This window comes from Heterocephalus glaber, unplaced genomic scaffold, assembly GCF_053883595.1.
Source record: "Heterocephalus glaber isolate CG9 unplaced genomic scaffold, H.glaber_assembly_v1.0 deba00001442, whole genome shotgun sequence".
Taxonomy (NCBI): domain Eukaryota; kingdom Metazoa; phylum Chordata; class Mammalia; order Rodentia; family Bathyergidae; genus Heterocephalus; species Heterocephalus glaber.
In genome coordinates this window covers 21,951,348-21,977,988 of record NW_028258296.1, presented here as the reverse complement: position 1 = coordinate 21,977,988, position 26,641 = coordinate 21,951,348, and the positions used below count along the sequence as shown (strand labels likewise).

The window sequence follows — 26,641 nt, the reverse complement described above, 5'->3', positions numbered from 1 at the left end:
TTTCAGGAGAATGAATAGAAACAAGAGGGAGGAGGTATTTACATACTTTTTTGAAGTATCATACAATACATGACAGAAGGGAAAACAAACGATGTGATGTCAGAAATATTGAGTGCTTTCAATTTTTATCTAACTTTAGCCCATTTACTTTTAAACTCTAAGAACATTCAGTTGAAAAAGTCTCTCCAAAACAAAAACAAAAAACCAAGCCCCCAGCCCCAAGTCCCTGTGGTATTTTTTCATATACTGTTGATTCTAAAAAAAAGTCAATTGCTAAAACCTTCTAGGAGTCAAGGTGACAACAGCTTTAAAAACAAAAGCTAGCATACTTCCTAATTCTACTTGAAAGTATTCATCTTAAAGAAACAATTAGGGACACATAAAAGATTTAGCAACACAATGTTCTTTAAAGCAGTTTATTAGTGAAAAAACTAGAAACCTAAAAATTCAACAGTAGTTTACTAAAAGGTGGCACATAGAATGAAATATCACGCAGGTATTAGAAAAGATGTAGAAATACATGACACAGCAAGATAGTCATGGTACTGTTGAGTGAAAAAGTTACAAAACAGCATGTACAATTTGATCCCATTTAAAAAAATGTATAACACACAGAAGAGTCTGGAAGGCCATATAGCTAAATAACAGTGGTTTTCCCTGGATGCCGAAATTGTAGGCGATTTTTTAAACTATTTTTTTAACCAACATGGCTATGACTTATACTATAAAAGAAGCATTGACAGTTCTTAAAAAGAATGAGCATAGCTCAGCAACCTGAGGCACAGGGATGTACATGTTAGTCAAATACTGCTCTAATGGTTGTCAGGGTGTTTGATACTAGTCATGAATTAAAAGGCACTGCATTGAGTGGAAATGTGTGTAAAGGATCCATATTCCTAGACTCCTTTCACAGCAGCGTGGATCCTAAGCAGTACCCTCCACTGACGCTAAACACACCCTTATACCTTCATACTCACTTGTAGGAAGAGAGCAGTAAGGTTCCTCTAACCTTGAGGGTAATGTTGTAAGAGTTACATAAGGCAGGAATTTTTCAAGTGATGTCAGACAGTAGGCTTGAAGGTGAAAAGTTCTGTTAGCTCTGCAGTGGTTCTCAAACCTTAGATTGCAGCAGAGTCACTCAAATGGTTTTTTACAACATATTGCTTGGCACACCCACAGAGCTGCATTCAGTAGGTCCAGGGGAAGGCTTAGGAATTCAAATTCTTTTCTTTCATTAAACAAGTATTTACTGAGTAGATATCATGAGCTAGGTCTTTTGCTAAGATTTGGGAGTTTGGAATCAAAAGAATTATAGCCTGTATCTCAGGAAGTCTACATTCTAGAGTGACAGATATTACTAAATGAATTATTAAAATAATTACAATTATTTGTTAGAACATAGTAAAGATTTTTGTTTTAAACATTTAAAAAGCTGTCACATGATGAACAAACACTAGTTCCAGAGGCCCTCGAAGAAAAAAGCCAAGTACAAATAAAGAACGAATACTGGAAAATAGTAATCAGCATTTTTAACAACTTTCCAGGCGATGTAGCTAGCCTTGGTCTGGGGTTTCAAACTATGACAACCACTGCTCTACTGAGTAGAATTTCCAATTAGGACGATGACATGGGAGAGGGGACAGGTGTGGTTGAGGAATTTCCTCTCCACCTTTGGAGTCTCACCATGAGCTAGGAGCCTTGATCATCCAGAGGAGGGGTTGAAGAAAAACTGGCTGTGAGGCCATTTCTCCATTACAGCTCCTCCCTCAGGCCCGAAGGGAAACTAGGACAATATATTCCAGAATTTCAGGGATCCTGGGGATAAGGAAGGGACTTTTTTAGGAATCCTGTTGACAAACTATAGAAGCTGGGTCTCCTTGGGTTAACATGGCTGCTGTTTATTGTCCTGACCCTCACCTTCCTCTCTACAGTTCATCTTAGAAATTTCCTCCCAACACCAGCTTCCTTTCTGGATGAAGGATAACAACAGACTAGAAGAATGGGCTGCAGCCCACTGAGGATCTTGGCCCCATGAGGCATTTCCTATAGTATGAATTTTTTTGATTAGCACCAAAAATTTTTCCTAACACTATGACCTTATAGGTCAGATTGAGGATAAAGATAAATACAATCCAATCACTCACTTTTTGTTTGTTGGTAAAAGAACCTACAAATATTTCCAAGTTTATTATTTTATTCACGTGTGTGTGCTTCACGTTACTGTACGTTTGGATGATCAGGGGCACGGGGTTGAAACAATTCTGAATTGCACCATAAATTAATAGGCTTCCTAACTTTTTTCTTCCATGCCTAAGAATTTTTTGGACCATTACCTGAGTAAAAACTAAACCCATGACTTTAAGCTAAAACCAAAATAAAACAACCACCACCATCCTACCCGACCAAACAAAACCCGATTAAAATAAGAACAGTCCTAAGAACAAACCTACATATAATGGTGGATTTGTGGAAGACAAAGGCACAAGAAGTCTTTGAACCTATTAACATTATAGTACTCTAATAATGTATAGAAGCCTTCAATAATTAACATTCACCTGATGGAAAGCAGAAGGTTCTGATAAAGATTTTACACTGACTGTGGTGAGGTTAAACCCAGATCTGGGTCTGATTTAAAGAAAGAGAATGAAATTGATAGGGAGTGAGCAAAGTATGAATGTAAAAGAGGCCTCTCTTATACACAACCATGAACAGGGCCACAGTCTGGGTAGGTCCAGGCTAACAAGGGGAAACTGGTATTTACAGAATACAGAATGTGTTTACTATATGCCAAGATTTTCCCTAAAAAGCACCTACCATAACATTTGCTATATTATCCCATAACACCATGATGGTACAATTATCTCCATCTTTGACAAGAAATGGCACGTCATTGGTATGGAATGTCTGAGCTGAGGCTCAAGAGTATGTGAGGATGGCTGGATATGAAACCAGGACCAATTCATTCCAATACTCTTTCCCCTTTATTATTCTACTTCCCATAAACCTAATTTAAATTGTTGTTTAAGTTGACCTAAATTTCTGTTACGAAATTTCTGTTATGTTTCAAAGCCTAAATCTGGACTTAAATAGTAGCTGGTATTCTAGCAGTATGGCAATTTATAGGGAGTCAAAGCGTCCTGTGAAACTATAAAATTCAGAGGGCTGTCTTATAGCACAGATAAAGGGTAACAACTCCAGTTAAAGTCTGGACAGTGAACTAAAATTACTAACATGTTTACCAAGCTCTTATTAGGAGCTCTTAACAAAAGAGGATTATTTAAAAATGATGTTTAAATATTAATTTTTAAAAAACATCAAAAAATCATTTTGATAGATTAACATTCCCCGAAAAAATGAAATACACTTTGTACTCCATACGTAAGTCAGACTGAACTACTTAGGCACTCGCCTCTAGGCTGGGCACATCTTTTTCCTACCCGTAACACTTCCATCCCAAACCATTTCTCACTCTGCCGAGTTAGATGATTCCTAAACACAGTGCCTTTTTTTCCTTCATAACACTAACTGTTACAGAACAACTGCTTTATTTTCTGCATCCTCCTCTTTAAGCTCTACATGGGCAAGGACTATGTGCCTCTTGTTCATGGTATCATCCCGAGTTGATCAACATAGTATCTGGCTCTCAACAAATATTTGTTGAATGAATGAGAACAGAAATCCTAAAACAAAACAAAACAAAATTTATCAATCTGCTGATTTATTGCAATTGCCGACTCACACAGCATTGGCCCGAACAGCAATTTTCTAGCTTCAAATCGTTACTAATGATACTGTGTGCTTCATAATCAGAAATCCTGATTATGATAACCTATATTCATTAATAAATTTTCAAAGCTTTATTAGTAAGCCTAGAGTAACCAAAAGTTTATATATAATTTATAATGCAGTACCCATAATTCATATTTATATAATTTGTTATTCAATAACAAACCCTCTTTACTGTACTGCAGTAGGTTCTCTCTCTTTTTTTTTTTTGGAACCGGAGATCGAACTCGGGACCTTGCACTTGCAAGGCAGGTGGTGGAACCACTGAGCTAAATCCGTAGCCCTACAGTATGTTAATGAATAAAATTGATTGTGTATTAACTTGTGGCAATCTTAATGAACTGAATTTGTTCCAGATATTTTAGAATCTTAAATACAATTGTATCAGGGAAATTTAGTAATGTTTTTCAAGGGCTAGTTGTTTCTTAAATTAAAAAAAAAGATTCAGTAATGTTTTAAAAAGAAAACAGCCAGGTGTGGTGGCACACACTGGTAATCCCAGCACTTGGGAGGCTGAGGCAGAAGGATTGCCAAGAGTTCGAGGCCAGCTTGGGCTATATAGTGAGTTCAAGGCCAGCCTGAACTACATAGTGAGACGCTGTCTCAAAAATTTAAAAAATAGGGGCCAGGGATTTAGCTCAGTGGTGCCGCTGCCTGCCTTGTAAGCACAAGGTCCTGAGTTCGATCCTCAGTACCAAAAATAAAAAGAAACCAAAAAAAAGAAAAAGACAAAAAAACTAAAAAATAACCCATCAAAACATACATTAAACATAGTATTAAAGTCATCTGATTCCTGTTGGACAAGGTAAATAGGCATTAACTGCATTTCTGTTCATGGATGCATTAAAAAACATTATATTCTTCATAAAGGAGATTATATCCTACAATTCTTTTTTAAACCAAAAGTTGAAATCAAATTTTAACTTTATTCTTTGGCTATTAATTATACCTAATAAATGAGTCACTGATAGCAATTCACAATAAATTTATTTTACATGAAAGAAAAAACTTGCAGTTAATGAAAAATTCAGTAGAAAACAGTTCTGCCTTAAATTGGGGCTCAAAAGTAGAAGGAGCTTATTAGTGAAATCTCAGTAGAAAGAGAATTTTGTAAGAAAACATTCTTGGCATGAAAGCGCTAACAAACTCTTAATGAAATATTTACCATGCAACTTTATCGGCAGAAAGGCTGGTTTCTGATGGCTGGGTTTTTGTTTTTGTGTTCCAGTCTCTTAAGTCATTACCATGGAAGATACTTAAACCTGATTTATTTAGTTATTTATATATAAATAAGATGTCATGATGAGTAGTTTTTTCATAGTCCACTTATTTAATTGAGCAGTTCTAAGTAGGTAATCGGCACTTTGCCCTTCTGATTTCCCCTTTCCCCCATTAGCCAGTCTGAATCCATGCCAACGACACTGAACACAGAGATCACCTACAAAGTAAGATATTTCAAGTTATTAATTATATCAAAAAACAAACACAGCAAACAAACCAGATGTGTATGTAATTTGCTTAAGCTATTCATTGTCAAAGGACTTTAAACATTATCAGGAGGTAAGCTTATATAACAAGTTATTTAGTAGGTGAAAATTTAAAATATTTCTGTGATGTTGAATTATATTAAAGAATTAGCATTTTATAAAGTATCAATATAACCATCTGAAATCCATGGTACATTCATGGTAAACTTTCTCAGTAAGCAACGAGGAATCTGCATCTTGCTGTGCTATTAGAAGGTGGGTCAACTGATGATATATTTCTCTTCTCACACCCACATCACTTACCTCATCTGCCAGAAGGGACAACTCAGTACTGTTTGCAGCATCATAGTCATAGAGAACCCTGGCCTTCCTGCTGCCACTTGACTCCTTAAGGTCAGTGACGTTGGAAGGAGAGGTGATTCCTAGGCCACTGGTTGAAGCCATGGCAGAAGAACCAACTGCATTTGATAAAGTAGATGGCACGGGAGTTCCAGAAGTCTGATTGTTGTTAGAAAGATAATTGGATGGAAAACTGTTGAAAAGAAAACAGTTGATTAGCTATTTCCAAGTGATTAAAGTTCCTTAGTACCACCACTTGGTGGCACTATTTACCTTCTTCCAATTTCCACATTGGAAGATTAACAGATGCTACCAATTTACTAATACTTTAGTGACAAAGTGTGTTGTGTAGCTTCTTCTTTCCTCTTGGCCCAATTACACTAGAGACAATTCAGGTGTTATGCAGATATAAATCCTTGAAAATCTGTTTTAAAGCTGTCCTTTTTATAATATTGACTTAAAATTTTAAAAAACAATGGTTGTTCCCCAGCAGAAAAAATGGTTTGTGCCAAAAACTTCTATTAGTATGTCTCATTAATTTCTTTCCATTTTTTAATAAAAATTTAAACAAAAATATCAGTGAAAAACTCCTTAAATATTAGATACTAACATAAGAATGAAGCTTTACATTGAAAAAAAATTTGAATCTCTGAACTCATAAAACAACACATTTTTCTATTCATTCAAATGACAAATATTTACTGATTATGTACATGTTCAGCACTACTACCACACACTGAAGACAAAAAGATAAAATGATACCATTCACAGATTAAGTGAGGAGGCTGACATTCATGTTATGACTGTTATTCAGTCTCAGTGGAAGAATAAGGCAAATTTCAAAAGTTCACTTTATTCTATGTTTTTTAGGGAAAATAAGTTTTATTAAAATGTTTATAAACAATGCAAACATAATGAAGATAATATTCCATTTATTTTAAGCTATTATTACCCCAGTACTAAATGGGAAATTGTACAATGGACGGCCTATGACTAATTCAACTATTTCAGAAATTATCTATGAAAATTCATATTTAAGGTGCTTCTACTTTCTTCTATGGTGTTGGGGACTGAATCCAGGGCCACTCCTCTGGCATTCCCCACTTTAACCACAACTCTATTCTTTCAGTTCCTCAAACCAAAAATTTACACTTCCTGCAGTTCTTGACTCCTCTAAATTTGATGTATATACAGATTATTAGCAAATCCTGCTGGCTCCAACTGTTAAAAAACCCAGGAACTGACCACTTTCAGAATGACTACCATAATCACCCTACATCCAAACCACCATCATCTTGACTAGATTATTGACTAGATTACTGCAAGTCTGTGAGCTTTCACCCATGCTCTCTAACATCTACTCTCAACACAGCAGCCAGCATGATCCTGTAAGAGCCTGAACTAAAATAGTGTCATTCTTCAGTTTAAAATCGTCCATAGGAAATGGATGCACCTTGAGACCATAATGTTAAGTAAACCAGGTATACAAGCTTATACATTGCATAGTTCTTGTATGAGAAACCCAAAGTATAAATAAAGCACAAAATAACAGATAATAGGAAGTAGGGAGATAGAGCTTCCTCAAAGGGGAAGGCAATCAAGATGTGAAGAGTGAGGGGAAGGAAGGACAAAAGGTGATAAAAGGAATTAAGATGTGTCACGTACATGGACCAACTCCACACAAGAAAAGTAAGCATTATGTGCTGCAAATATGCACCAAAAAAAAAAAAAGAAAAAAAGGAAGGGGATCAAATTGGAGGACGGGGGAAGAGGGGAAGGGAAAAAAAAAAGGAATTGAGATGTACTATGTATATGTATCAATTCCCCACAAAGAATGTAAACATTATGTACTACACAATTTACTATGAAAAAAAATTGTTTTAAAAATAAAATTGTCCAATGGTTCCTGATCTTTGAGTTAAGACCAAAGTTTAGACAATAGCTTTAATGCCCTCCATATGTTCTGGCTGCCTGTTTCTTCTATTCATCTCCAGCTAAGTCCTCCTTGCTGTTCCTTGAACATGCTAGCTACGTTTCTGGCATGTAGCCTCTGCTGGAGTACTTTTCTCTCGGATACCTGCATATTTGCTTTCTTGTATCTTTCTCTGCTCTCACCAAAGAAGTATTTTGCTGTATTTTTCTCCACAGTATTTATTACCTTCTAGCATTATATAACACACAATTACATACATTTTTTCTGCTTCCCCACCCCTAAATACAATGTAGGTCCCATGAAGGTAGGGATTTTGGTTACGTTCACAGCATATCCCTTATGGCTAGAATAGTGCACTTTAAAAATTAAAAGCAAGTTTCTCTGGTGTATGTGTTCTAATGATAAAAATAATTTCTAATTCAGATTTCACTCTAAAATTTAAGACATTTGCTACATTCACTTCATCAGCGAGCTCTTTATTAATTATTAATAGTAATTAAGCATATTTGCGGAGATTTAAAAATAAGGTCTCTCTCCATGTAGGTGAGTGTATGCACATGCATGTGCATGTGCACAGGTACAGAGAGGGTTTTTTTTTCCCATTTAGTTTACTGGTACGTTTTAGGTATACAATACAGTTACATTCATCATTGGGAGCTTGTACCTTTACATGATAAATCTTGGTTCTCATATTTTTCCCATTCCTCTGCCCTCCCTTCACCCTCCATTCTTCCCTATTTACAAAGACTTTGTTTTCCATGTTTTCCCTTTTCTCATATTTTTTCCCCTTCCTTCCTCTTCCCTACCCCTCCCACTTCCCCTACTCCTTTAGACATTTTCTATTTCATGGTATCAATTATACATTGATTCTTATTTACTTTTAGTTTTTCACACCAGAGAAACTATTCAGTATTTACACGTGTGTCCTATTTATTTCTCTTAAGAGTATGTCCTCAATGTGCATCCACTTAGCTACAAGTGTCTCCAGTTTCTCATTCTTTATGGCTGAGTAGTACTCCATTTTATAAAAAAATCACATCTTCTTTATCCAGTTTCCAGTTGATGGGCACTTGGGCTGTTTCCAAGTTTCAGCTATTACAAACTGTGCCACTATAAACATGGGAGTGCATATATCACTGTGGTATCATTCTTTTAATTCTTTTGGGAAGATACCCAGCAGGGGAATAGCTGGGTCAAATGGGACCTGTAGTCCTAGTTCTCTGAGGTATCTCCATACTGATTTCCACAGTGGTTGCACCAGTCTGCACTCCCACCAACAATGGAGAAGGGTTCCTTTCTCCCCACACCACTGCCAGCATTTGTTATTGGTTGATTTCTTGATAGCAGTCACTCTTTCTGTTGTGAGGTGGAATCTCAGCATTGTTTTCATCTGCATCTCTCAAATGACGAGTGACGTTGACCATTTTTTCATATCTTTATTTGTTGCTTTTATTTCTTTGCCTGACAAATGTCTGTTAATTTCAGATGCCCATTTTTGAATTGGGTCTTTGAATTTGGGGGGGTCTGATTTTTTTCAACCCTTTATATATTCTAGATAGTAGACCTTTGTCTGAGGTACAGCTGCTTAAATTTTTTTCCCACATTGTAGGTTGTCTCTTAGCTCTGTTGCTGATTTCTCTTGCAATGCAAGAGCTTTTTAATAAGATGAGATCCCAGTTGTTGATTCTTTGTGCTAGTTCCCGTGCTACTGAGGTTTTGTACATAAAGTCCTTTCCAATGCCAATGACTTCGAGAGTTCTACCTAACTTATCTTCCAGCAAGTTTAGTGTTTCTGTTTTAGTATTTAGATCTTTAATCCACTTCGATTTTAGTTTAGTGCATGGTGAAAGACAGGGGTCTAGTTTTAATCTTTGTCAAGTTGAAATCCAGTTTTTTCAACACCATTTATTAAAGAGGCTATCTTTCCTCCAGTGAGGATGGTTGGCTCCTTTGTCAAAGATGAGGTAGCTGAGTATGTCTGGAGTTGTTTCTGCATCTTCTAATCTGTTCCACTGGTCCTCAGATCTGTTTCTTTGCCAGTACCATGCTGTTTTTATCACAGTGGTTTTGTAGTAACAGTTTCAAGTTGGGGACTGTGATACTCCCTGCCACGACCCTGTTGCCTAGAATTGCTTTTGCTATTCTAGGTCTCTTCTGGTTCCAGATGAACTTTTGGATTGTTTTCTCTAGTTCTGTGAAATATGCTGTTGGGATTTCAATCAGGATTGCATTGAATCTTTATAGCAGTTTTGGAAGTATGGACATTTTCACTATATTGGTTCGTCCTACCCCGGAAACACATATGGTTTTTTTAGGTCTCTAACTGTGGAGGTTAGGTCTCTAAATACTTTAAAGTTTACTAGCCTAATTAGCCTTTGTTTAGTCACTGAGGTCTATCTTTATCAATTTTGGGGATTAATAGTTTTTTAAAAAGCACTAAAAGGCCATTTTTACCTTCTTTGATGCATTTTACTACGAAAATGTCAAATAAGTCACCGACACAATATGTTAAAAGTCTTGCAGTTACTAAAAATAAATACTAATCTTGTGACCTGTCCTTCTGTTTTCTCCTCATGTAATGTGGATTGTAGTATCCACTTCATCTGGTGGTGAGGATTAAAACAGTCAACATAAATGAGGTGCCTGGAAGAGTTCCTGGGCACAACTCAACTCAAGCCCTATGAAGTGACTGGGTTATTCATTTACTACCAACTACAACTACTAACATAACCTGGCTCTACCGTGCAGAAATAGCTTTTCATTTGTTAGTGTTGATATGAATGATTTGTGAAGCTTCACATTTGAATACTTGTTTTAAAAAGTATACCTTGTAATAAATTAAAGGGCTGAACTTTCCCTCACCTTCCTTATCACTGGCCTTTAGCAGCAATATAATTCCTTGAGGGCACAAAAACAAGCTACTCTTTCTTTTCTAGAATAAGAGAACTGGCTTTACTTTGTAATGTTGGAGCTAATCCTAAAGTGCAGTAATAAACTAATTTTGTATGAATGCCTGGAGGCCAAGCACTTGTGCTATAATGGTAGCAAGAGCAACCTGTCTGGTATACTCCTAAAGTCTGAGGAGAAAGTAGAAAGGAATTATTAAGGCTTGAGTTTAAAATAGTTGTTAATGACATGGGGATTAAAGTGGTAGTCTGATTTCAGATACAAATATCACTAACAAAACATCAAAAACTGTGGTTCACGAACTTAATTCTTCCCATAATTCTAGTCTCAGAATTTGTTCATCAACTCTTATTAGATAAGAAGCTACAACTCATTTTTAAAATCTAAAATTGGATTTGCCGATGTGTCTAATTTTGTTCTAGGTCTAGTTCTGAAAGATTAATATGCTTAAAACATCATCAAAGTGACCTTTCAAATATCTCAGTTTTTGAAACAACTTATCTTGATATTCTTCTTTCAAATGGCAGATATCACTTTTCTGTTTTAATCATTATATAAATTCTAAAGTGCTTTCCATAACTAACTGACTTTTAAGACCATTCATAGTGTGACCCTGCTTAACCCCTCTAGTGTCATCTAATATGCCATTCTTACCTTCACCGTTATGCTCTAACGAGAAGAACTACTGTCAGTTTCCCAAATCTGCCACTCTCTCGTTCCTCCAGTGTTTTTACATAAATGTTTTAAATTTGCCTGGAATATTCAGCCTGCTGTTTTCTTGTCCAGCTATGGCTTGTATCCCTCCCTAGACTTTAAATGTTGTGAAAGAGGAAATCATATTTGCCCTGTATGTTATTTCTAGTATCACCTTACAATGCGAGCTCCATAAAGGTAACCATTTTGCCTGTTTTGTTTGCTGATGTAACTCCAGAATATAAAGTGCTAGGTATGTTGCAGATATGCTACAAATATTTGATAAATGAATGACTGAGCTATATACTTTATATATTATCATTTTGCTTTAAAATACATTAACAAAGTCAGAATAATCATGTCAGTGGGCTTAAGCGCTTACAGAATAGTCCAAAACTTCTTTTCCTCTTTACTAAGTACAGCGGTACCTCAGTTCACCAACTTGACTATTTCCATGCTTCGGGTCGCAAACTGAGTTGGATGAGAACCAAATCAAATTCAATGGTTAGGCTGAACTTAAATGTGATTCGGTTCTCATCCAACTGCTGTGGGACCAGAATCGTGGAGAGAATCAAGTTTGTGAATCAAGGTACTGCTGTAATTAACACATATAAAATAGTTTATCTTTAAGGACAACTATGTGTTGACCAACAGTAAAAAAGTATGCAGTAGCAAAAGAAAAGCAAAACCTCACTAGAAGCTTTCTTTATATGTCACTAAAAAGGTATTCACTTACCTTCTTATCTCTAGTAATATCCTTCTGAGCCAGAAAAGCTCAAAATGTTTGTTATCTCAGAAGTTTGACACTTCCATTTAAAAAAACCCTCAATTCTGTGCAAGCTCAAAGGCTCCAGTTCTTCTAATCATCCCTGCTAATAGTCCATAAGCAAAAAACTGCATTTATCTCTTCTCTTATCTAAGACTTCAATATGTGAAAAGGAAATTACTACCTTCCCAGTTGTTTCTGGAGATCTAGCATGTACTGGTAACACTGTGCATAGTAAGTCATCTGGGCTTCTACAAAGTCATTCAGACAGCGAAGATGATGAGCCTGTAAAGGGAAGTTATAGTCAGTTCTTAGTTCTCAAAGTGGTAAATGCTAAGAGGGGACGAAGTACAACATTGTAATAAAGGAGAATCATTATAATAAAGGATGCTAGAAAGTATCTAGCATCTTACTAATAACAAATTGTTTAGCCAATGAAAGCCAACAAAAGTATCTGATGAGGGTGGGAGAAGTAGGTGATGAGATGTAAGCAAAAGTTTAAAATATTTCTTCACATATCTTTAGCACCACAATTTAAATTTCCATAACAAATGACTGAAAAGGAAGTTCAGTCTTTACTCCAAGTTGCCTCAGAATGATCAGATGTCTTTGTTCTAGATGGATTTTCAAGGAATGAACACTCACATGTGTACTGCTGATTCCCTCTAGCAGAAGTCTGGTAATCTCAGCCTGACGATCAAACTCACTTTGAGTTATTCTTAATTCCTGTTCAGACTTAAATTAGGACACAGTTTTAGAATCTCATTGGAAGACTTAGACCATTTTATATAAATTCTATTAGGCAGTTAAAAAAATCCCTCAAACAAATCCTAAATTATAATCTGGCAATTCTCCAATTCTGCTTTTGTGACATCTAAACTGGTTCCTGGATTTTAGACCGTAACTTTTCTGTATTACTCAACCTCAAAAGAAATGATTCCTTACTAGCACTTCATTCAGAATTTATCAATGCCAAAGCCCAATGACATACTCATAGGAACCAAGAAAACCTACTATGGACAGTTAAGATATTTTCTAGCTTCAATTCTGCCAAGTTTCATATTTTACAAAATCTGAAGAGTAGCACAGTTTCACAGATATAATATTATTCTTAAAAATTCTCAACTATTACTATACTTTTTAAACAACAATCTTCAACTTCAGATACAAAAGACTTTAGAGTGAAGCAATAGGATTTCTGCTTGTTTAGTTACCAAACACTTGTTAGGAACAATTCTTTGGTTTCTTCAAATACTTCTTTGCTCTACATTTTACATGTTGTTCTTTTAAATTTTCTTTCTAAACTATACATAAAATAGGCCTTAAGCAGAAATATTATGTTACAATTAGGGAAAAAAGTTTTCTTAAAATTTATGATTGACCTTCAGTCAGTGTTACGCTGATCAACTGATTTTTAAGGAAAAAGGAAAAGCTCTAACATCCTGGTTTTCATGATAAAATACTCCTGCCACGGCTAATTTCCCACTACCAATGTCAAGCCACTGACTTTGAAGTTAGATGGGAAGAGATGTATAGAATATGATACCACTACTGGTTTCAAACGTTGATACATTTAGTGCTGGGACAAAATAGTGCAGTGAAAAATTAACAAGCTCTAGGGCCGGGGATTTAGCTCAGTGATTCTGTTGCCTGCCTCTCAAGTGCAAGGTCCCAAGTTCAATCCCTGGTACAAAAAAAAAAAAAAAGGCTCTAAAAATAATAAATACTAGCATAAAATATCTTAAAACTTTTTTTTTTTTTTTGGTACCGGAGATTGAACTCGGGTCCTTGCGCTTGCGCAGCAGGCAGCGAAACCACTGAGCTAAATCCCTGGCTTAAAACTTTTAATTAGAACTTGCTGGTAATAAAGTGGAGAGGAAAAAATAAAACTTCACTCACAGCTCATTCAAAATAATTAACTCCCCTTCAATCATCTTTGGTAACAATGCCATGATTATATTTTTTACTCCCTCGCTAGCAAACATAGCTTTCCTCCCTATGTAAATGTTATTTATAATATTTTCAAGATGTAGTAAGTATGAACAAGGTCAGAATTTTAACGTGGAATTTCATGCCGCCTCTCCACCTCCTTCACTCTTGGATGGCAATTGTTAACCTAGTGAGCCAGTCAAGAAAGAAACAGCACAAAGCAGACAGTTGCTATAATATCCCAATAGCAACAGGCCTGGAAAAGGGGACTAAGAACTGACGACTAGATTGGATTTATTTATGAACATGAGCTTGAATTATTCAGTAAAAAAAAAGGAGTGAAGTGAAATTTGAATAAAACAAGAATACTTTCGAAGGCTAAAGTCAGATTCTCTAGAAGCTAGAATGAAGCAGAAAAAAAATCCCAGAAGAAAAGAATGTTCTTCTCAAGGAAAGCATCAGGAAAATCAATCACTTCAGTGTTACCTTTGTACTATTTACGCTTCTATGTGGTTGAATACAAATGACTTTAATAGAAAAAATTGCAGTAAACCAAAATAATGAGCTTCAGAAGTAAATTCGGCTAGTTCCATGTGGGTCTTTGTGAAAATACCATTCAATTTAATGGCTGTTTGTAGAAATAGCAAAAAACCTCTACTATACGGCAATGTTTCTTAAGATGTAAAAGACTAAGACAGCAGGTTGAAGAGAGCAGGAAGCTTGATAGTGAAGTGGAAATAAGGTTTTAATGCTAAAAATACTGAATAAAAGTAATAAATAATCTCAATAGGGACAAGGAATCAGCCATCTAGGTTTGAATAAAATTTAATTTCTGTTGCGGTATTTTTTGGGTACTGGAGACCGAACTTGGGACCTTGCGCTTGCAAGGCAGGCAGTGGCACCACTGAGCTAAATCCCTGGCAAAATTTAATATTTAATTGTGAAGAAAGGCACCACAGAGCTTATCAACTCAGTCTTCTAAACAATCTAGACTTTTTATTTAGGCAAAGTAAATGACAGGAAAGGAATGATTCTCACTGTTTGAACAAATTTCAGTAGATGTTTGGGGTGGATGTAAACATAGTTGAATGTCTCAAACTGTCTATTATTTCTGACACATACAACTGGGCTGAGAAGCTAAGGAAATTTAAGTTAGGTTCACTAAAATCAGCTTATGCAGGAAGAAAATGATCTATATTGGAAAGGTAGATGAGAAAGGCTTATTTATTGTTTATGGTGCTGGTGACCAAACTCAGGGCCTTGAGCATAATAGGCAATTGCTCTGCCACTGAGCTATAGCTCCTAGCCCTGAGAAAGATGTAAAGACAATGAATTTAAACAGCTAATATTCTGTCCTCTGGAATATCTTATTCTCTGATTTAATTTTGTAACTAAAAGTGTAAGTTTTAGGAAAAGAGCTACTAAGAATTATTGTTACTGGAATACTTGATTGAGACTAAATGACAGCACAACACTAAGTAAACAGGGAGGGTTCTTTTCAGATGTAACTTGGAAAATGTGCAATAACTTACTGCTCTGTGATAATAGATTGGATATCTGTAAGAAATTTTGGTCACACTTCTGAGGCATTTGCTTTAACGATCTTGGCTGGTGTTAATTATGTTTTCTATAGGCTTAAATCTTATTCCAGGAATATGAAGTTTTAAAGTTTATATATTTTTAAATTATAAAAATGAAAGGAGTTTTAAAAAATCTCTTCAAATCCATTTTGATATATTTCCCTAATATTTTATATATCTATACAATATAAACATTTGTTTTATTACTTTCTTCCCATTTATTATATCAATTATTTCCCAAACTTATAGAAGGTGCAAATCAAGTCAAAAACTTTTTTGGTGTACATGTATGTCAACCAAAGGGAAAACATTTGGGTTTCTTGTTCAAACTACATTCTCTCCCATGTTGCTCTGCCCCTTTTTCATGCTAGAGGTTCAGGAAGAAATCAGAAGCCAGGGTAGAACCATATAATAAGTAAATGAAAATATTCCAGAGGGGGATGAGAGCCTGAACAAAGAATTACACTCAATTTTTAAGTTGTAGAATCAATAGCTCAGTATCCTATGCATGAAACAGGCTGCATAATCAGCATCTCACAATGTTAGAAAATAGTTAAAGTTTATAAGCCATTAAAGTCCCCCGGCCATAATTAGCACCTGCCCTCAATCTCCAGTTCCATCCTCATTTGGAAGTCAGGTTTTGGTAGGCCTTAGAATTGGAGAATAAATGAAAAATGCTTCTAAAGACCTAAAAGAGAATTTCAAACAAATCTGCATTGAAGTTAAAATAATTTTATTTCTTAAATTCTTGCTTTATTACTTGATTTTCCAGCTCAGAGAAGATTAGAAATGGTAACACAAGTAGAGGAACTGCTAGCAGTCTGACATTGAGGGAAATAGACAAAAACAATGGATCCAATTGTTATATCATACAATAATGGATATTCATAATAATGACCTTAACTGTAAAATGAAATACTTGCTATCCTGTGTTTAATACAGCAGTAAAGTACATTTTTTAGAGACATTTTCTGCTAAAGTGAGAATAAATAGCTTTGGTGATAAAGAGAAGCTCTGGTTACCTAATGTTAACTATATCACATCTAAAATATCTGCCATTTAAAAAAATTATCAATGAATAAATCACATATGTCATCGGCCTCCTGGAAAGGCATTGTATGATTTTACCACTTGATTAACAGGTATCTAGGATTTATCATGATATGTGCAAATCACATCTCTGCAACATTGTGTGGAGCTGCTATTGGCCAAACAGACCTAAACATTACCATACATTTCAAATTTTAAAAGATACAGTAACACAGACCATGACTGGTCACATAGTTGTCACCTAACAAATATTTACTGAATGAATGGCAATTAAATTCTTGTTTCATAATTCTGTCATGTAATAATTTACTTACTTTTGTTACTTCCTCTGCCCAAATCTAGCCAGCATTAAAAATTAGAGAAAAATATAGAGCATGAAAGAAAGTTGGGATTTAACATTTTCTACAACTTAGGAGAGAAAAATATAGGAATTTTAATTCAAATGGCATACTCTGCTTTCTCCAAATCATATTATAAGATTAAACACAGTAGTAACTCAATCAGTGCAGCTCAACATATTGTCAAAATATGCCTTTTTTTTTTTAGTATGCCTTTTGTATATATCAATACTATCAATTTTAAAATATGCTAATTTTATAAATTAATAAGAATAACCATTTTCCCAAACTGGGAATATTTAATTTGTCATAGTTCTAGTTTTCTCATCTATAAAATGAGGTTTGGGCTAAATGAATTCTAATTTCTCTTTCAGGTATAAACTCTAGAATTCTAGTAAATAAAAATAAAGCAAGGATAAAAGAACACCAACTGTCACTGATAAAGCTTTTCTTTGGAGAAAACTATAAACTTGAAATAAAATGAATTTTAAAATAACCATAGCTAAACATATCTTACTATAAGCAGATGATAGTAGTAGTAAAACAACACTTAGTGGAGGAAACAAAGGTCCTGCTAATTATTTAGGATATTTTCTACCTAACACAAAAGAAAAACTATGATTTGTATACTAAATTAGTAATGACTCACACTTTTCATTTATCTATACAAAGGACAATGGAAATAAGTGCATTCTCTTGCTAAGAAAAGCCCTAATTTAGTCAAGATTTCAATAATCGTAGTATAAAAAAAGAAAGACTTTTCTTCTGCTTTTAGTTCAATGCTAATGGAATAAGAGCAGTCAATTAATTGCCAATTTATTATTAACTGAACTGCAGACCTGTCACTTTTAGTGGAAGCAATGTGTCTAGGAGTACCAAATACAACCAATTTTTATCAGCTAACATACGAACTGTCTGCTTAAAACTTATTTCATTAAAATTAAAAACTTTAATAATGTGTCAAAAATTTCTTCAAACTGAACTCAATATACACATTAGATATTATAAAACACCTTTTATTCTCTATGCTTCCTGCAGGCTATCATCATTTTTAATTTTCCATGAGTTAGCACTGCATGTGGAATGGGTCTGGCCACTACAGGAATACCTAACGTACTTGAGTTTATCTTAGCCTGTAATGGCCAAAGAAAATAATTCTATATTGAGTTTGAGTAACAAAAAGACAAATGTTGAAGCTACTGAGAGGCAAAATCAATTTGTGTACCTTTATCTTCCTTTAAGTAAGATAAATGTTACTTTCCTTCACCAAAAATGATAATCTGAAGTGCCAGTTTACCATCTTTCACTGACTATAAAAACGCAGTACAATAAATCTATGATTCTAAAATCTGTATTTGGTATAATCAATACATTTGACAATTAAAATATAGTGTTTTTTCTTCAAGTTCCACTATCACTTCAGCTAGTACTTTTTCCTACACATAAACAAATTCATGGCTTCAACAATTTTACATGCAGCTAATAGCAAGAGAAGGCACTTTAGTCAAGATGTAGAAAACACAGTAGGCCAACAAACCTTCAGCCATTTTACATGCAGGAAGTTGAGCATGTAAGAGAAATTTACCATAATGTTATCTCCTTCAAGGCGAGCTGAGTTTAGTTGCTTAAATACATAGGTAAAGACAAAGAACACAGTATACCAATGAACACAGTGGAACAGTTACTTCTGCACAATAAAAGCACACACTAAACAAGTATGGAAAGAGCTGATGTTTCTTATACTTTAAAGATCCAAATTTTCAAAACAAAATGGTTGATGTTAGGCCAGAAGTGGTGGCGCACACCTGTAATCCTAGCACTCGGGAGGCAGAGGCAGGGGGAATCAATGAGTTTGAAGCCAGCCTGGGCTACAGAGTGAGTTCAAGGCCAGCCTGAACTACATAGTGAGACCCTGTCTCAAAATTTTTTTAAAAAGGTTGATGTTTAATTTTAAATTAGAATCATTTAGGAAATCTCATCACTATAAAAACTGCCAATTAACTAAAAATTTCATTAAATCTCCACCCATGAAAGCCCTGGGACTATCCTCAATTATCCTACTTAAAGGTCATTTTTACTTGGTATATGTACAATGCCTTCAGCCATGTTTAAGTGTGTTGAGGGAACATGTGCTATGTGAAGTATTTGAAGAAGTATTTTCCATCAAATTTAGATGCTCCAAAATCACAGTCTAAATCTCTAAATATTGGAGAACTATAAAACCAGCCATTTTCTTTCCCTTAAACTGTAAAATAATTTTTTAAAAGTTTATATTAGACTAAGATTAGGTTAATAAAGACGAGTGCCTTATAATTTAAATGCATGAATTATGCTTTGTCCTTGCTTCTCTGACATGTTTTATCTATAAACTATTTTAAAACTCTTTTTTTAATTCATTTTGAAACAAAGTATGTTTTCTGTTTTTTGCTCAACTGGTATACCTTAAGAAGTACCTTTTACATTGCTTTGCCATTCTTCAACATGCTAACTAGTAAAACACTAGTTAGTATAGCAGCAATATTGGACACAGGCAGATTTTTTTACCTATGGGGCTAAATCATAAAAAAAAGTTTAACTTAGTATACTGGATTGTGGATTAAAGGTAACAAAGATTTTTTATTATTTATCTATGATCCCTTCTCAGCAGAGTACCTTATATACAAGTAGGACTCAAATACAGAACTTACAAAGAGGATACAGGAAACTAGTAAATAAAATTTTAAAAACAGTGCTGATATGCACGTGTCCCAAACTTTACTAGTACAGGAATAACTAGTCACATAATAATTTAAGCAAATTTATAAAGTAGTGAAATCAAAGTCTAGGGTTAGATCCAACTGGGAACCAAGAACTATGTCAGGAAAAAAAAAGAAAAAAAGCCAGGGGTGGTGGCAAACACTTTTAATACCAACACTCTGGGAGGCTGAGGCAAGATGACCAAAAGTTTGAACTCAGCCTGGGAAACTCAGTGACATAATGAGATCCTTTCTCAAAAATAAAGGGGGTGAGGTGGGGAAGTAAACCTAACTTCCTTTCTAAAAAAATTTTTTTTTAGGGGCTGGGGATTTAGCTTAGTGGTTCCGCTGCCTGCCTCACAAGCACAAGGTCCCAAGTTTGATCCCTGGTACTAAAAAAAAAAAATTTTTTAGCTGGGTGTGGTGGTACATGCCTGTAATCCCAGCACTCGGGAGACTGAGGCAGGAGGATCACCAGTTTGAGGCCAGGCTGGGCTATGTATATACGGTAATGAGTTCAAGGGGAGCCTCAACTACATAGGCCCTGTGTCTCAAACACACAAAAAAAGAAAGAAATTTTAAAGTTTTTATTAGTACATACATTTTTGTAGTACCTAATGATTACATTCATAGTGGCGCATTGGTACATATACTTTTTACTTTCCCTTCCCCTCCCCCTCTAAATTTCATTCTGATTTGGAAAATATCTGTCTGTTTCCTATTATCCATCCTTTAGTTTGCTCTTTAAATTAGTTATACTTTGGGTTTCTCATGTAAGAGAAACTATGAGATATTGTGTGTCTGATTTATTTCCACTATTCTGTATTCTTCAAGAAAATGGATGAAAATACGGGGGGGGGGAGTTTTAACCAAATATAGTCATAATGTAAAGCTTTATGTAATAAACTAAGAGTGGCTTTTCCTGTCCCAAGTAGTTCAGACTTATTGCTATAAAGTTTGAAGAAAAATATAAAATGAAAATTTTCTTTGCACTACACCACTGAGATATATCTCCAGCCCTTTTTATTTTGAGACAGAGTATTACTAAGTTCCCTAGCCTGGCTTCAAACTTTTGGTCCTCCTATCTCAGCCTCTAGAGTACCTGGGATTATAGACATGTGCCACCACTCCTGGCAAGAAATGTGAATATTTTATCTAAGAGAATTTGAATATTTTTACCAGGAAACATGAGTTTTTGTCTAGACTAACATTTTAATTCTGGCTATACACAAAATTTGTATTATGTAATATAGAAGTTCTAGGAAAGCATACAAATCAAATTGTTGGATTATGTAAATTGAATTATTTAATTTAAAAAATAAATTCCCATGAACAAAATTCTGTCATCAAAAATACACAGCACAGAACAATGGCCAACATTTTTCCTAGTTATATCATATAACTAATTTCTCAAAAAGTTTGTCTACTTATACATACATCTTAGTAGTCACAGTAAAATAGTTTACAATAGTTCAGAATAATCAAAGGAGTTTTTTATATTGTTAGGTCTATGTGCTTCCCAGCACTTTGCAGGTAAAAGAGGAGACTACCATTATCCTTTAACAGTGCTTGTTAAACAAATGCTTTGTGCTGAAATTTAATCTATTTTTATTCCACTGTCATCACATACAGGCATTATAAATAAAAAGATTCTATTATAGTTCAAATATTTCCAAATGATTTTTATCTTTTTCCTGATTATAAAATTCACATCTTGACCAATACATACATAATATATATATATATATATTTTTTTTGATTAATTTTATCGGTACATTTTAGATATACATAGTGATTACATTCATCATAAGGAATTTGTACTATACATGATATATCGTGATTCTTTTTTCCCCAATCCCCTCCCTTTCTTTCAACCTCTTTTCCCCTTATTTACAAAAGCTTTGTTTCCATTTTTTCCCTTCTATTCCTTTTTTTCTTTTCCCTTCCTTCCTTCCCACCTACCTCCTCCCTTGCTTCTCATCTGAACATTTTCTTTCTATTTCCCAATGTCTATTATACATTTTAGTCCTTATTTACCCTTTTGGTATTTTACTATACAAATTCACTAACAATTAGAAACTGGTAAGTTAGATTAGGGTCTCTTAATAACTATAACTTTTATTTTTAAAGTTTTAATTCTGCAGAGTCTGTTTAGTGAAGTTATGCTAATAATGTCATGATAAACTGTGAAGTGAAACTGAATTTGGAATTAATGGTAAATTTAGAATTGTTCTATCAAAGATAGCTCTTTTTCCATCAGTAGCTAATACAATATCTCTTGAAGGAGACTATTAAAAAAATATTACTCTGCTCATAAAAGGTGTTGGGGTAGTATCATAAGATACCACTAGTACAAAGTTATCAGTTTTAAATTTCATTCTAAAGTAATTCTCAACCCTTCTTCCCTACAGGAAGAGAACTGTAAGACTTCTACAAGCGCTGTAGCCATATTCTCATTAAGGCAATGCTTCTTGATGGTGGTAGTGGTAGGGAGTATTATGCCTCTTAACAAAACATATCCCTTTGATAAAATTAGGAATTCATTAGCTTCTATTAACAAATTCATATGTGTTCAAGTTGTACTATCTTAAAGGTGTTCCAATTTAAACCTGATAAATCTTTTCAATCTTTGAAATGGAAATAGCATAGCTAAATACCTTATAAAATCTTTTAAGAAAAAATATGTAAAATCAAAGAATTATCATATTTAATATATAGCTACTCAATTTTAAACTACTGTAAGGATGGCTTTCTAAAGAATACACCAGAATTTATCCAAATGGGTTTCTTATCCATCAAAATAGTAACCCAGGAGTCCCTGCTGTCACTGAGTACTCTACCTGGTGACAGCTCCTTTCAACATTATGAATCAGATGTGGAAAGAAAATTCATTTAATTTTTAAGCTACATATAAATATTGAAAAACTTGATTCATTCTTATTGTCATTCTTTTTTTGATTCATTCTCATCTTCATTCTTTTTTTTTTTGCTAATTACAATATAATACATCTATCTCCAAAAGACATATTTGCTATTACCACTAATGATATTTAAAGAACATGACACAGCCTTTTAGGAGGTCTAATTTTTGGTGTTTAGCAACAGCTATATTGCTGAATAATGCCTCTTGATATGACTACTCTGCACTGACTTGGATGTGTAAGTTTGGATAAATTTGTTTAAAAACACAAAAACAAGATCTGAAAGTCAAATTCTATTAATTCTATTAATTCTTAAGTATAGTCTGTATCTTATATAGTGTATCACTAAAATATTTCACAAATTTTAAAGTACTGACCTAAAATATTTTTCTATCAGGAAAAAAAGAACCAAAACCAAACAAGCAAAAAACTACTTACTGAACTTCTAGTTTCTGCAGCTTTTGCCTTTTTCAGTCTGGTTTTTGCAGCATCCAAATCCAGTCTCTTATTTTGTAATAGTTTTCTTTCTTTCTATAAATATAGAAAAGATAAAATGCTGAAATTCATTAAGAACATACAGTACATACTTAGCAATAAAACAGTGATGTTAAAAGATAATACATTTCTAGAAATGCATAAAGAAATACAGTGTAAGAGCCAGAAATATATATCTTCCAATAATTAGGCTTCTAGCTCCAGTTTAAATAAATGGCTACTTAACTATCCGATCTTATGGTGGTATTTTGTAGCATATTTTCATAGTTATTCCAGGAACTTCTCTATAGATTTTAGGGTTGGCAACAATTGAGAATGAATGCAAATGTACTGCAGCACTGCAGAACACAAATATGGAATTGTTTTTAAAATCTTTTATTTTTGTTCTAGTTTTATGTGCTGGTGAAAATGCAACTACATTTACAGCCATTAAAGAGGTAGAATTATTCACTAAAAACTGTAAACATAAATTAAATTATTTTACTAAAAGGGAACATTTTCCAACTCACAGCAATTGTTTTGTAATCTCCTTCTATGAAGTTTCTTAAAGGAGTAAGAAAATTTAAGGCTGATGTTTGAATCAGCTCTCTGTCAGCTGTTCCAATTCGTTTTTGTGTTTCTCCACACTTAATAAGGGCATTACCTGAAAAGAAAAAAGTTTTTGTTTTATTGTTTTAAAAAAAGTGTCTGGTAATGTCAGAAAATTAAAAATCATATGAAGATAAATTACCAGTTTGATCTGCTTCAAAGTTGTCACTTGTTTACCTCAGTAAAATTAAACAGAATTAACTGTAATTAAGGTAGATTTATTGAAAAGCAAATTCAAGATAAATATCTAAATGAAAAAGACCAAGATGACTTCCTACCATATCCTAGTTAACTGGCAAATCTACCAATGAAACTAGAGAGGACAGATACACCGAAAATTATTTATGGTCACAGCTCAGAGTAGCATACTTAGAAAAATACAAAGCTTACACTATTTTAACAAGTAGATTAAGTCACAATTTGTCTTCTGTTTTCTATATGTACTTATCTCAAGTACTGTACCTATAAATAGTTTATATATTAAGAAAATGCCATATTTTACAACATGTATACCTGATATTGAAATAGGACAAGTACAACAGGCAAAGCAGAGGTAGAAAGTAGAGAAAAAAGAAAGGGAACCTCAAGATTAGGTTCTACCCCTGTTCTAGTTTATTAAGTTTTACCTCTGTAGATCTTAAGCCTTTCATATTACAATGAGATTAGGTCTCACTGGTAAGGAAGGTAATAGCATAGTAGTTAAGAGCTTGTCTCTGGATACTGACAGATCTGAATTTGAATTTACTAGCTGTATGAATATGGATGAATTATTTAACCTCTCCAAGTCTGAGTTTCCTTATCTTTAAAATGGAGATGATAAAGTTTATGTTATCAGAATGATATAAATGACAATTTACTAAATACATAAATATATTTGCACTCACACACAGAATATAGTGCTTAGTTCAATGCCTGGAATACTCAATTTTAGTTATTACCATTTACTAATAATAGGTTGTCAAAGTTCAATTCCAATTATCAGGATATGTTCAGGTGTAAACAGATCAAGCAGATTTAAAAAGGAAGAACATCTAAAAGCTTCTCTACTGTTCATGTCCCAGCAGGCCTTTAGCTCTGTGAAGGAAAGGGCGAGGTCTCCTTCATAAGCCTTAATGATCCCAGCACAAACAGGCAATAAAACATGTTTAATGCACAAAATTTATCTAAAAGTGAACCTCTAAAATTTTCAAAATTTCAAATTTATTTTAAGCATTTTCAGACTTCTCAATGACTTAGAATTTGAAGAATATAATGTAAATATTTCAATGTTGTAAATCTAAAAAGCCTTTTGATGGATTAATGGTATTATATAATATAAGAGTATTTTCTGACATAAAGATAACTACTAAAACTTTAAATTCGTATAATCACAGAATTTAGGAGCTATTTCATAAATAAGTATCTGGGGAAACTCATTTAATCTATCTACCATTTGGTACTCAAACAAGAACCAATTTCTTGAAGTAGTCTTAAATAGAATTAGCCATAAACAATAGGGAAAGGAAGCTAAAGAAATCTGAAATAGTCTTACAAGAAAATGAGGTCTCAATAATAAAAATGTGAAATTCTGAACTTCAGAGTTGCATATTTGAAAAGAACAATGACTAAGCAAAACTGGCTTACCCATAAAACATAATCATAGAAAACATGAAATATATGAGGAAAACAGAAATGAAATTAATCCGAACATTCAGAGATAATCACTGCTAAAGTGATATTTTTGCAAAATTTTAATGAAAGCACTAGTGATTTGTTCAAACATTCATTGTGTAAGAAGTTCCTTTAGTAGAAAATAAATAGCCCTCAGGAAAATTTTACAAAAATCACAGAGAAAACATGTAAATAATAATTGCAATATAATACAAGAAGTATTACAATAAAGGTGTTGCAAGAACAATGGCAGTTACAAGTAAAGAATTCTTTTAACTTTTAAGAACTAAAGATATAAATTCTCAATAAATATACGCTTAAATATTAAATTCAAATGTACAAATTTATTGGTTACATATTTCAGTTCATTAAAATTTTAACATAATAAATTTAAAATTAAAACTGATTCTACTATATGTTAATGACATCTCTAAGTACCAAAAATCTAATGTAAAAGTACTTCTTATTAGAACTGTTTGTTTTCCACTTACCATAAGCTGTTCCTGGGCCAAACTCAGTCCCTGCGTCAATCATATACTGTCCCAAAAGTTCTGGGTTGTTTATACGACTTGGCGCTTTTCTATCCAGTTTCTCATAAACAAATTCTTCTATTCTGGCATCTAGGGGAAAGATTAAAATTACCAGTGACTTCAAAAGAGCAAAACTATTTAAAAGACTTATTTGCTGCCCTGCCCTCCAGACATTTACTACTTCTTAAATATGAAATTAGCATTCATCCAAGTTTGTATCTTTATATTTAATTTTAAATTTATATGTAAAAGTGTCATGTAGCTCTAAGAAACTGATATTTTAGAAAGCTGATAAAATATCTCAGCACAAAAACATTTTAAAATAAAGCTAAATTCATTACTTGAGTATTTTAAGGGATTTTTAAGTTTCAGAAGAGTTGATAGTATTTATTGTCTAGTAAAGTTCCCTCTGCCCTAGTTTTAGCATTTTAAACTCTGAAAAAAAAATATATAATATAAACTATGAATATATATTCATAATTTCAAAATTAGTGATTTTCAGCTGAGAAAACATGGATATAAAGTATCTAAAAGAACGGAAGAGTCATATCTGACACCTTTAGCAGGAGCACTTCTTGCCAGAGTCTAAATATAGGCACAGAAGCTTAAGAGATAGAAAGATCCAGGCTTGGAGTAGTCTCTAGACAGATCAGCAATATGGAGATTTGGCTAAAGGTTACTTATGTTTAAAGTTCAAAGACATGTATGTGTGGCATCTCTGAGTATGCGTTCACTGAAAAGATTTTACCATTACAAACAAGTTTAAAATAAAAAAGGACAAAGGCAATCACAGAATGAGTATAAATGGAAAGGAAAAAAAATCAATAAAAGCCAAATTACACTTGGTTAGGGTAATATTTAAAATGAAAGAAATTCACATTTACATTGCAGCAAGGTATTCCAGGGACAAATAA

The 26,641-nt window shown here is 33.8% G+C and overlaps 1 protein-coding gene across 6 annotated transcripts in view; it reads right to left on the bottom strand.

Moving 5' to 3' along the window:
• Positions 1-400: 400 nt before the first annotated feature.
• Sh3glb1 (SH3 domain containing GRB2 like, endophilin B1) overlaps positions 401-26,641 on the bottom strand; it is a 38,610-nt gene continuing 12,369 nt past the window's right edge. The window contains exons 3-12 of one of the 6 annotated variants that reach the window (XR_002393624.2): positions 25,689-25,817; positions 23,469-23,602; positions 22,903-22,995; positions 18,346-18,432; positions 16,785-16,808; positions 12,557-12,646; positions 12,096-12,196; positions 5,577-5,805; positions 4,952-5,224; positions 401-3,680 (exon numbers count right to left, since the gene is read on the bottom strand). Coding sequence is in view for 4 of the 6 variants with exons in the window: in XM_021255426.2 (XP_021111085.1) it covers positions 5,117-5,224; positions 5,577-5,805; positions 12,096-12,196; positions 12,557-12,646; positions 16,785-16,808; positions 18,346-18,432; positions 22,903-22,995; positions 23,469-23,602; positions 25,689-25,817 (995 nt within the window). In the remaining 2 variants the exon portion in view is untranslated. Of the gene's footprint in view, positions 5,225-5,576; positions 5,806-12,095; positions 12,197-12,556; positions 12,647-16,784; positions 16,809-18,345; positions 18,433-22,902; positions 22,996-23,468; positions 23,603-25,688; positions 25,818-26,641 lie in introns of all 6 variants that reach the window. The other 5 variants (XM_021255426.2, XM_013070917.3, XR_015451961.1 and 2 more) reach the window with 5 other exon arrangements.